Below are 13,536 nucleotides of genomic sequence, written 5' to 3'. Positions count from 1 at the left end.
ACACTGGAGAGACGTGGTCTCTCCTGCTAATTCCTGTCAGTACTCGTGCTGCTGCATTTTGGATCAGCTGGAGCCTATTCAGCAAATTACTTGGACATCCTGCTAACAACACATTACAGTAATCTAGTCTAGAAGATACAAACGCATGAACTAGTTTTTCTGCATCACTCTGTGAGAGGATTTTCCTAATCTTTGCAATATTACGGAGATGGAAAAAGGCTATTTTACAAACCTGATTGACATATGGTTTAAACGACAAATCCTGATCGAAAATAACACCAAGATTTCTCACAGTTGCACTGGAAGCCATCGCAACACCATCTAATCCCTTCCTAAGATGCTCTGGACCAAGAATGATAACCTCTGTTTTATCTGAATTTAGAAGCAGGAAATTTCTGGACATCCAGTCCTTGATGTCCCTAAGACATGCCTGAAGTTTAACTAACGGTTCTGTTTCATCCGGCTTCATAGACAAATAGAGCTGCGTATCATCAGCATAACAATGAAAGTGTATGCCGTGATTCTGGATTATACTTCCCAACGGCTGCATGTATAAACTGAACAAGATTGGCCCTAGCACTGAACCCTGCGGAACACCATAACAGACCCTTGACTGTTCTGAAGAAACCTCATGTACATGAACAAACTGGAACCTGTCAGATAGGTATGATTTAAACCAACATAGAGCTGTCCCTTTAATCCCAACAACATGCTCTAACCTGTGCAGTAAAATGCCATGATCTATAGTGTCAAAAGCAGCACTGAGGTCCAGTAGAACCAGTATGGACACTAATCCCTTATCTGAGGCCATAAGGAGGTCATTCGTGACTCGAACAAGTGCTGTCTCTGTGCTATGATGCATTCTGAACCCTGACTGAAAGACTTCAAACAGATCATTTCTATACAAATAGTCACATAACTGGCTTGAAACTGCCTTTTCCAGAATTTTAGACACAAATGGAAGGTTGGAAATTGGTCTATAATTAGCTAAGGTGTCTGGGTCAAGAGAAGGTTTTTTAAGTAAAGGTTTAATTACTGCGACTTTGAAAACCTGTGGTACATATCCTAAACTTAGGGATAAGTTAATTTGGTCCAGTATTGTCGTACCAATAAGAGAAAAAATATGTTTGAATAGACGAGTCGGGATGGGGTCTAACATACATGTGGTTGACTTAGCTCTATTAACGAGTGAAGTCAGCTCAGGGAGGTCTATAGGATCAAAACAGTCTAGAGACAAGTCAGAGCCTAGGGAAGTCGCTAAAGCTGAAGAAACACCTACAACCGGCTGGTTGATTTCTTCTCTAATTCTCGCGATTTTACTGTTGAAGAAGCCCATAAAGTCCTCACTACTGAGAGCTGCAGGAATGCACGGCTCAACAGAGTTGTGACTCTTTGTCAGCCTGGCTACAGTGCTGAACAGAAAACGTGGGTTACTTTTGTTATCCTCTATCAACGTTGAATAATAAGCTGTTCTGGCTTTGCGAATGGCTTTTTTATATACTATTAGAATATCTTTCCATTCACGATGAGAGTCTACAGACCTACAAGAGTACCACTTCCTTTCCATTTTACGCACGTTTTGTTTCAACATGCGGATATCTGAATTATACCAGGGAGTTAAGCTCCTGTGGCTAGAAACCCTCCTTTTCAAAGGAGCAACTTCATCTAAAGCTGAATGCAACAAATCAGCAGTGTTACTAGCAAGGAAATCAACATCTGCAGAGGTAGAACCCAGGTCACTGGCCTCGACTACATCACTATTTCGCACTGTCGTAAGATAAGCAATGGCCTCCCTAAATTTAACAATAACTTCATCAGACAAACATCTGCTAAAATAATACCTCCTATTTTGCACTTCAACATCAACAAAATTAAATTCAAACGTTATTAAGTAATGGTCGGATAAAAGGGAGTTTACAGGTGACACCAACAGACCATCAGTTTCAACACCGTAGGTGAGAACGAGATCGAGAGTATGATTAAAACAGTGCGTCGGTTTATCCACTTTTTGTGAGATACCCATTGATTCTAGAAGAGAATCGAAGGCTAATTTAAGATTATCGCTTTCAACATCCATATGAATGTTAAAATCACCCACTATGATGAATTTATCTGTGCTGATCAATAATCCAGAAAGGAAATCTGAAAATTCAGACAAAAACTCCAGATACGCACCAGCAGGGGGCCGGTACACTACCACTAACACAACTGGCTTCTCTGATTTCCGGCTCGGAAATTTCAGACCAAGCATGAGGCTTTCAAATGTATTATAGTTGCACTTGGGTTCAATTTTTGTTTGGAGACCGGAGTTATAAATTGCTGCGACTCCTCCGCCTCGGCCCGTGCTTCTAGGAATGTGGTGATTAAAGTAGCCGGGCGGAGTTGATTCATTCAAACTAACATACTCTTCCTCCTGTAACCATGTTTCTGTTAAGCAGAAAATATCACTCCTGCTCTCTGTAATTATATCATTTACTAACAGAGACTTAGAGCTTAATGATCGTATATTTAGTAGTCCGCATCTAATTTTTCGGTCTGTAATTGGTACCAAATGTGCATTGGTTTTAATTTTTACAAGGTTATCTTGGTTAACGCGTCTATAACGCTGCACCTGGTGAACTTTTGGAGGGCGGGGAACTGCAACCACTTCTATTTTGCTAGGCACCTGGCCAGAGTCTCCAATATCATGTAATCCTACAGTTTTAGAGTCGCTAATTACGTAATGCAATCCTACAGTTTTGTTGGCAGGCGTTGGTCCTTGAGAAGCAACAGATGTGTCGCTGAGCCCTTTAAGACTACCCTTCCTCCGAACCGTCACCCAGCTGCCCTGCCTGGCCGGCTGCCGGGGAGCTGCAGGGGAGCGGTTACGCTCAGCTGCTACGGGCCGGTCCGCAGAGGATTCTATCGGACTATGGTCTAGTTGGCCAAACCGGACCTCTAACTGACTAAGCCTCGCCTCCAGCCCTGTTAAACTACAGCTCTGCATCCTGGCCTGGACCCTGCATTGTCAGGGGGAGTGTCTAATAACATTGGCCAGATTTCTAGACATAAGAGCTGCACCATCCCGGGTGGGATGAATGCCGTCCCTTCTAATCAGACCGGGCTTTCCCCAGAATGTCTCCCAGTTGTCAATAAAGTCCACGTCGTTTTCTGAACACCACTGAGACAACCAGCGGCGGAGCGAGAGCATGCGACTAAACATGTCATCGCTGGTCAGATTGGGGAGGGGACCAGAAAAACCTACGGAGTCCGACATACTTTTGGCGTAGTTACACACCGAGACAATATTCATTCTGGTTACTTCCGACTGGCGAAGACGGGAGTCATTAGCTCCGACATTGATGATAACTTTACCATATTTACGATTACCCTTTGCCAGTAGCTTCAAATTTGCTTCTATGTCGCCCGCTCTGGCCCCCGGGATGCACCTAACTAAGGTCTCTGGAGTCGGCTTCACATGTCTGACTATGGAGTCTCCAATCACCAGGGTCGGTTTCTCAACAGATGTGTCGCTAAGTGGGGAAAATCTGTTAGACACATGAAGCGGGTGGTGGTGTTCCGTGAGCCCTTTAAGACTAGTCTTCCTCCGAACCGTCACCCAGCTGCCCTGCCTGGCCGGCTGCTCGGGAGCTGCAGGGGAGCGGCTACGCTCAGCTGCTACGGGCCGGTCCGCCGCTAGCTTAGCCTGGTTAGCTGAGGAGGCTCTCGGACTATGGTTTAGTTGGCCGAACCGGACCTCTAACTGACTGAGCCTCGCCTCCAGCCCTGCAAATAAACTACACTTTAAGCACTTACCGTCTTCACTAAAGGAGGCAGAGGAATAACTAAACATTTCACACACTGAGCAGGAAAGAGGTGAAGCGGTGGGAGCCGGAGCGGCCATGCTAAGATGCTAACGGAGGCTAACGGACAGAAAATGTATCGGTGATTGGTGACAGTGAAAGTTACAGAAGAGAAAATGAGCGAGTGTTGAAATAAAGACAGTAATGTACCAGATATAGTGCTATTTTACCAGAAAAAGTCTAAGTTTTAGATAAAAAGTCGGGAGAGATCTGAGCCTGCAAACGCCGTGAAACGGCAGCAGCACAGACCGCAAACACCAGGAAGTGACGCGATGCGTGACGCAATACGTTACCCCTGACGCAATACGTTACCCCAAAAGCAAAACAAAACAGTCTAATAAATCAAACTTTCTTCAACTCGTTCACGATAACTCATTAATCTTCTACGAATCCACCAATAAAAAGTGTCATCGCACTACGAGTATCAGAAAAAAATATTTGAGGAGAAATTTTTTTTTATTATGCACTTCGAGAAAAAAGTCGAAATGTTTTAGTTTCCCTAAAATCCAACTCCATTTTCTGCGTCTTCGACACGTTTATGTCCAACTCCGGGTCACAATCAGTCGGGACACGAGGACAAGAGTCGTCCGCATATTTGATGATGAATTATGTTAAATCTGGGGCCGTCGTCTTTAAAACCGTCTCAAAATATTTCATAACAGACGTCAGTAAATTATCTGCTGTTTTTGGAGTTGTTCATCTTTCTGGTGAACAGTTATCAAAAGTTATTAACCGTTATTAACGGTTATTAACAGTTATTAACTGTTAACAGTTTTTTTTTTTTTTTTTTAAAGATTTTTTTGAGCTCTAGTGGCCCTTTGTGGAAGATGCAGACTGGAAAGGGGTACAGAGAGAGAATGGGGACGACACGCAGCAAAGGTGCGCAGGCCGGGATTCGAACCTGCGACCGCTGCAGGAGGACTGTAGCCTCAGTATATGAGCCGCTGCTTAACCCACTGCGCCACCGAGCGGCCCAACTTTTAACAGTTATTAACGGTTATTAACGGTCATTGACGGTCATTGACGGTCATTGACGGTTATTAACGGTAATTTTCAGTTAATTAAGTTAATTAACGGTTATTAAAAGTTATTAACGGTTATTTACGGTTATGTACGGTTATTAACAGTTAATTAACGGTTAATTAACGGTTATTAAAAGTTATTAACGGTTATTTACGGTTATGTACGGTTATTAACAGTTAATTAACGGTTAATTAACGGTTATTAAAAGTTATTAACGGTCATTAACGGTCATTAACGGTTATTAACAGTTAATTAACAGTTAATTAACGGTTAATTAACGGTTATTAAAAGTTATTAATGGTCATTAACGGTCATTAGCGGTAATTAACGGCCATTCAGAGCTCCACCCACCATGTTCTCCACCCACAGCTCCAAGGGCATGGGGTTGTAAACCATCAGCTGGACCTCACACATGGTTATTAACGTTATTAACAGTTATTAACGGTCATTAACAGTCATTAACGGTCATTAACGGTTATTAACGGTTAATTAACAGTTAATTAACAGTTAATTAACGGTTAATTAACGGTTATTAAGTTATTAACGGTTATTAACGGTTATTAACGGTTAATTAACGGTTATTAAAAGTTACTAACGGTTATTAACGTTATTAACAGTTATTAACGGTTATTAACAGTTATTAATCGTTATTAACAGTCATTAACGGTCATTAACGGTCATTAACGGTTATTAACGGTTAATTAACAGTTAATTAACGGTTAATTAACAGTTAATTAACGGTTAATTAACGGTTATTAACGGTTATTAACGGTTAATTAACAGTTATTAAAAGTTACTAACGGTTATTAACGTTATTAACAGTTATTAACGGTTATTAACAGTTATTAATGGTTATTAACAGTCATTAACGGTCATTAACGTTATTAACGGTTATTAACAGTCATTAACGGTCATTAACGGTCATTAACGGTTATTAACGGTTAATTAACAGTTAATTAACGGTTAATTAACGGTTATTAACGGTTATTAACGGTTAATTAACAGTTAATTAACGGTTATTAAAACTTACTAACGGTTATTAACAGTTATAAACAGTTATTAACGGTTATTAACAGTTATTAACGGTTATTAAAAGTTATTAACGGTCATTAACGGTTATTAACAGTTAATTAACGGTTAATTAACGGTTATTAAAAGTTATTAACGGTTAATTAACGGTTATTAAAAGTTATTAACGGTCATTAACGGTCATTAGCGGTAATTAACGGCCATTCAGAGCTCCACCCACCATGTTCTCCACCCACAGCTCCAAGGGCATGGGGTTGTAAACCATCAGCTGGACCTCACACACGGTTATTAACGTTATTAACAGTTATTAACGGTCATTAACGGTCATTGACGGTTATTAAAGGTTAATTAACAGTTAATTAACAGTTAATTAACGGTTAATTAACGGTTAATTAACGGTTATTAAGTTATTAACGGTTATTAACGGTTATTAACGGTTAATTAACAGTTAATTAACGGTTATTAAAAGTTACTAACGGTTATTAACGTTATTAACAGTTATTAACGGTTATTAACAGTTATTAATGGTTATTAACAGTCATTAACGGTCATTAACGTTATTAACGGTTATTAACAGTCATTAACGGTCATTAACGGTCATTAACGGTTATTAACGGTTAATTAACAGTTAATTAACGGTTAATTAACGGTTATTAAGTTATTAACGGTTATTAACGGTTATTAACGGTTAATTAACAGTTAATTAACGGTTATTAAAAGTTACTAACGGTTATTAACAGTTATAAACAGTTATTAACGGTTATTAACAGTTATTAACGGTTATTAAAAGTTATTAACGGTCATTAACGGTTATTAACAGTTAATTAACGGTTAATTAACGGTTATTAAAAGTTATTAACGGTCATTAGCGGTAATTAACGGCCATTCAGAGCTCCACCCACCATGTTCTCCACCCACAGCTCCAAGGGCATGGGGTTGTAAACCATCAGCTGGACCTCACACACGGTTATTAACGTTATTAACAGTTATTAACGGTCATTAACGGCCATTAACGGTCATTGACGGTTATTAAAGGTTAATTAACAGTTAATTAACGGTTAATTAACGGTTATTAAGTTATTAACGGTTATTAACGGTTATTAACGGTTAATTAACAGTTAATTAACGGTTATTAAAAGTTACTAACGGTTATTAACGTTATTAACGGTTATTAACAGTTATTAATGGTTATTAACAGTCATTAACGGTCATTAACGTTATTAACGGTTATTAACAGTCATTAACGGTCATTAACGGTCATTAACGGTTATTAACGGTTAATTAACAGTTAATTAACGGTTAATTAACGGTTATTAAGTTATTAACGTTTATTAACAGTTATTAACAGTTATTCACGGTTATTAACAGTTATTAACTGTTATTAAGCGCTCCACCCACCATGTTCTCCACCCACAGCTCAAAGGACATGTTATTGACGGTTATTAACAGTCATTAACAGTTATTAACAGTTATTAACAGTTATTAACGGTTATTAACTGTTATTAACAGTTATTAACGGGTATTAACAGTTATTAACATAAGGGTTATAAGATGATAAAACATATAAAGCAAAACAAAACAGTCTAATAAATCAAACTTTCTTCAACTCGTTCACGATAACTCATTAATCTTCTACGAATCCACCAATAAAAAGTGTCATCGCACTACGAGTATCAGAAAAAATATTTGAGGAGACATTTTTTTTTATTATGCACTTCGAGAAAAAAGTCGAAATGTTTTAGTTTCCCTAAAATCCAACTCCATTTTCTGCGTCTTCGACACGTAAATGTCCAACTCCGGGGTCACAATCAGTCGGGACACGAGGACAGAGTCGTCCGCATATTTGATGATGAATCATGTTAAATCTGGGGCCGTCGTCTTTAAAACCGTCTCAAAATTTTTCATAACAGACGTCAGTAAATTATCTGCTTTTTTTGGAGTTGTTCATCTTTCTGGTGAACAGTTATCAAAAGTTATTAACCGTTATTAACGGTTATTAACAGTTATTAACTGTTAACAGTTTTTTTTTTTTTTTTTTTTAAGATTTTTTTGGGCTCTAGTGGCCCTTTATTGGAGATACAGACTGGAAAGGGGTACAGAGAGAGAATGGGGACGACACGCAGCAAAGGTGCGCGGGCCGGGATTCGAACCTGCGACCGCTGCAGGAGGACTGTAGCCTCAGTATATGAGCCGCTGCTTAACCCACTGCGCCACCGAGCGGCCCAACTGTTAACAGTTATTAACTGTTATTAACGGTCATTGACGGTCATTGACGGTCATTGACGGTTATTAACGGTAATTTACAGTTAATTAAGTTAATTAACGGTTATTAAAAGTTATTAACGGTTATTTACGGTTATGTACGGTTATTAACAGTTAATTAACGGTTAATTAACGGTTATTAAAAGTTATTAACGGTTATTTACGGTTATGTACGGTTATTAACAGTTAATTAACGGTTAATTAACGGTTATTAAAAGTTATTAACGGTCATTAACGGTCATTAACGGTTATTAACAGTTAATTAACAGTTAATTAACGGTTAATTAACGGTTATTAATGGTCATTAACGGTCATTAGCGGTAATTAACGGCCATTCAGAGCTCCACCCACCATGTTCTCCACCCACAGCTCCAAGGGCATGGGGTTGTAAACCATCAGCTGGACCTCACACACGGTTATTAACGTTATTAACAGTTATTAACGGTCATTAACAGTCATTAACGGTCATTAACGGTTATTAACGGTTAATTAACAGTTAATTAACAGTTAATTAACGGTTAATGAACGGTTATTAAGTTATTAACGGTTATTAACGGCTATTAACGGTTAATTAACAGTTAATTAACGGTTATTAAAAGTTACTAACGGTTATTAACGTTATTAACAGTTATTAACGGTTATGAACAGTTATTAATGGTTATTAACAGTCATTAACGGTCATTAACGGTTATTAACGGTTATTAACAGTCATTAACGGTCATTAACGGTCATTAACGGTTATTAACGGTTAATTAACAGTTAATTAACGGTTAATTAACGGTTATTAACGGTTATTAACGGTTAATTAACAGTTAATTAACGGTTATTAAAAGTTACTAACGGTTATTAACAGTTATTAACAGTTATAAACAGTCATTAACGGTTATTAACAGTTATTAACGGTTATTAACGGTTATTAACGGTTATTAAGAGTTATTAAGAGTTATTAACGGTTATTAACGGTTATTAACAGTTATTAACAGTTATTAACAGTTATTCACGGTTATTAACAGTTATTAACAGTTATTAACTGTTATTAAGCGCTCCACCCACCATGTTCTCCACCCACAGCTCAAAGGACATGTTATTGACGGTTATTAACAGTCATTAACAGTTACTAACAGTCATTTACAGTTATTAACAGTTATTAACGGTTATTAAAAGTTATTAGCATTAATTAAGAGCTCCACCCACCATGTTCTCCACCCGCAGCTCGAAGGGCATGGGGTTGTAAACCATCAGCTGGACCTCACACACGTCTCCCTGGACCCACTGGAAGTCTGAGGACACAAACATATCAGCTCGTTAGAGGGTTCGTTATCGTTGGGGGGTTCGTTAGGAGGTTCGTTAGTGTTGGACGTCTGGGGAAATACTCAACATCCGAAACAGTTGACAATAATTTCATGAAACATAATTAAATCGGTGTTCGGACATCAGAATCAGGTTTATTAGGTCAGCTTAGAAAACTGTTTTTGACTTCGGATACACCGGCGGCGGCACGATGGTATTGTGTGCCTGTTTTCCAAAGGGTAACACTGGGATAGGGGGGAATACATCTTCACACTGAATATCATACAATACACAGTATCAAGTTGCAAAAAAACACCCCAGCAGCACACAGAACAAACAGACATCACGAGACTTGCATGTGGGTGTGTGGGTGTGTGGGGGGGGGGGGGTCCCCGCACATCCAAGTGATCGCCGTCATGACGCTCGAAACCCGGAGACTGTTGGGGGGGGGGGGGGGGGCTGATAAGAGGGAGGAGCCAAGGAAGGCGTGGATGTTGAGGGAAGTGTATGTGTTTTTCAGTGTTCAAGTGTCTGTGACGCGATAAGTCCGTGAACCTTCACCCAGAGCTGCTCTCAGCCAAATGTCCTTGATGTTATCAAACGGCTCCTACAGTTCTGAGACAGGGATCCACAGGTGTTCGTGGGAGAGGGGAGGGTTAGTGGGGGCAGAGTCATCTTGTTTACATTCCACCAGAAAGATTGTGACCAGAGCGATCGGCCTGAGACCGCTCTGTCAAGGCCAGATTATAGAATCAACAATTATATTGAAAACAGGCAGCTCCCAGTAACTTTCCGTCTGCCTTCAAGTCTCTGGTTCATCAGTGGCAACTTCAATCAGACGAATTTGTGATCAATTCCCACCAAGCCGAGCTTCCAACTTCTCCAAGGTCTTATCAATCTTGCCAGTGAGCTCAAAGACGCCGCCAGCCTGCGATTCTGCTCAAGAATCACATCCAGCTTACGGCTTTGCTCCCCCAGCCTTAAAGTCTGAGTGTTGATCGCCTTGCTTGACCCTTCAGCCACGTCCAGCAGCTCTGAAAGAGCCAAAACAGCTGTCAACGTCTTACGCGTTTATCAATACACCAGGAATCCCCCTCCTCCGATCAGGAGGATGATCAGGAGAAATCCTGCTATCATAAATCCAACTATGAAGCATCTTCAACGTCCTCGACAGACAGAATTTTGAGACACAAAGGTTTCCAGTATTTGTAGGAATCCATTGTATATCCAGAAAAAAATGTCCCGTCGGTGCAGGAGGGCTCCCTTACCCCCTGACTTCTGGTTGCAAAAATTTGGTCAATTGTGCTGAGAGACCAGTTAATCAATTCCATGATTGTAGAGTTTCGGAGGAGTGAAAAAGAAGAGGCTCTGAAGACGAGACAACAAACAGTAGCAGGGCAGATAGATAAGGGAGAGAGGAAAAATAGCGTCCGCCTTTGTCGAGAGCCGGAAGTTAAAACATCTGACACGCTTCGAGTTTCTCCTCAGGACCAAAACATGGTGACCAACTATTACTTTTCATCCATCCATCCATCCATCCATCCATCCATCCATCCATCCATCCATCCATCCATCCATCCATCCATCCATCCATCCATCCAAGATGTAGAGATAAGAATCTTATCTCAAAGGTAGGACCCCCCCCCCTCCCTCCACGTCTGCATCCACACCCTGACAGAGCTGTCGGTGCGAGTCCCCGGACCGAACAATCTCTATTCTGAAATGCTTCAGAGTTCATCAGGAAAGTCCATTTTTGAGAACAGACTTGGAAAAGGGCCTGAAAACCAGCTCAGTCGCTGCAGCAGCAGATTTATGGACCTGCAGCCGAGCACCCTGGGAAATTAAGCCGTCTACAGAAAGACATCCATAATATAACTGTCTCCTCAGCGAACACCACCTGAGGTCTGGACGGAGGCAAAGCTCTGATAGACGCCAATTAACCGGGAAATATATGAATATAAATATAGCTCTGAAATACACCCAAAAACAAACACACAAATACAGCCAAAAAACTGGGAAATACATCCAAAAAACTGGGAAATACATCCAAAAAACTGGGAAATACACCCAAAAAACTGGGAAATACACCCGAAAAACTGGGAAATACACCCGAAAAACTGGGAAATACACCCGAAAAACTGGGAAATACACCCGAAAAACTGGGAAATACACCCGAAAAACTGGGAAATACACCCGAAAAACTGGGAAATACACCCGAAAAACTGAGAAATGCATCCAAAAAACTGGGAAATGCATCCAAAAAACTGGGAAATACATCCAAAAGACTGGGAAATACACCCAAAAAACTGGGAAATACATCCAAAAAACTGGGAAATACACCCGAAAAACTGGGAAATACATCCAAAAAACTGGGAAATACATCCAAAAAACTGGGAAATACACCCGAAAAACTGGGAAATACACCCGAAAAACTGAGAAATGCATCCAAAAAACTGGGAAATGCATCCAAAAAACTGGGAAATACATCCAAAAAACTGGGAAATACACCCAAAAAACTGGGAAATACATCCAAAAAACTGGGAAATACACCCGAAAAACTGGGAAATACATCCAAAAAACTGGGAAATACACCCGAAAAACTGGGAAATACACCCGAAAAACTGGGAAATACATCCAAAAAACTGGGAAATACACCCAAAAACAAACACACAAATACACCCAAAAAACTGGGAAATACACCCAAAAAAAATGGGAAATACACCCAAAAACAAACACACAAATACACCCAAAAAACTGTGAAATACATCCAAAAAACTGGGAAATACACCCAAAAAACTGGGAAGTACACCCAAAAAACTGGGAAATACCCAAAAAACTGGGAAATACACCCAAAAAACTGGGAAATACACCCAAAAAACTGGGAAATACATACAAAAAACTGGCAAATACACCCGAAAACAAACACAAAAGTGTATTTCTGCCGTCTGACCTGGACAACCTGGACCCCAGGCTGAGACCCATCATCCATTCATCCATTCATCCATCCATAAGTTTGTTTATCCATCCATCCATCCATCCATCCATTCATTTATATACAATATCTGCCAATTAACTGGCAAATAGACCCAAAAACCAACACTTTAGTGTTTTTCTGCTGGATTTCTGCCGGCTGATTCCCCCCGATGGTACCAGGGCCGCGAGGTTGGAACTTCATCTGGCTCCGACTGCAAAGCTGCAGATACTCAGATACTCTGATCTGAAACCCATCAGGATCATTGATCTCTGCTCCTGAATAATGGATGAACCAGATCTGGCGCTGGACTGATATTCATGAATGAGAGATGAGGCAGCGCCACAAACACCAGAGCAGCCAGAAACCAGCTACCCAGGAAGGAAAGGCTCTCTCACGTCCAATTTGAGGGGTGGAATAACAAAGATAAGAAACTGCTAGATACTCCTGGCAGCGAGCTAAAAAGCTGTTACAAACAGGTGGTTAAAACCTGAATCCCCCACTATAGATGAATGGGTAGGAATAATATATGAAATATATGTCATGGAAAAGTTGTCATTCTCTACGGAAGAGTATCAAGGTGTGGATGGACATACGGTCCTGGCAGCTCAGCTTGAGGTGAATTATGATCAGAAAGAACCTGAAGTACTGAGGTCTTTGATGGAGGAGTAAGAGGGAGATATTTATGTGAAAATGAATCAGCTAGAAAAGTGAACTCAAACCTAAAAGCAGCTACTTTTATCCCCCCCCCTCGGTCCTGCAGACTCACCGATCTTGTCCTTGTCCCCCCCCCGGGTGTGCAGGATGATGGGGGAGTAGATGAAGGGACTGGCCGTGGACACGTTTCCCTGCAGACCCTTCAGCTTGTGAGGACGGAGGCTGACGGGGAGGTTGAGCAGCTTCACCGACCTGGAGGAGACGGAGGGTTAGGGTTAGAGCCACGGTCAGTTTTATACCTCAAAACTTTACTGTTAGGGGGTTAAAGTTTTATACCTCAAAACTTTACTGTTAGGGGGTTAGAGCCACGGTTAGTTTTATACCTCAAAACTTAGGGGTTAGAGACGGACGGACGGACGGACGGACAGAAGGAAGGAAGGAAGGAACAATAGTACGAACGAA

General features: G+C 40.6%; 1 protein-coding gene across 1 annotated transcript in view; it reads right to left on the bottom strand.

Moving 5' to 3' along the window:
• Positions 1-13,536, bottom strand: part of trappc9 (trafficking protein particle complex subunit 9) — a 242,784-nt gene that overhangs the window by 170,786 nt on the left and 58,462 nt on the right. Inside the window, exons 12-13 of the mRNA XM_061742257.1 lie at positions 13,187-13,326; positions 9,351-9,436 (exon numbers count right to left, since the gene is read on the bottom strand). Of these exons, the coding sequence (XP_061598241.1) occupies positions 9,351-9,436; positions 13,187-13,326 (226 nt within the window). The remainder of the gene's footprint in view (positions 1-9,350; positions 9,437-13,186; positions 13,327-13,536) is intronic.

This window comes from Cololabis saira, chromosome 15, assembly GCF_033807715.1.
Source record: "Cololabis saira isolate AMF1-May2022 chromosome 15, fColSai1.1, whole genome shotgun sequence".
Lineage (NCBI taxonomy): Eukaryota > Metazoa > Chordata > Actinopteri > Beloniformes > Belonidae > Cololabis > Cololabis saira.
Note: the sequence above shows the minus strand (reverse complement) of the source record. Positions and strands in the feature narration are given on the sequence as shown.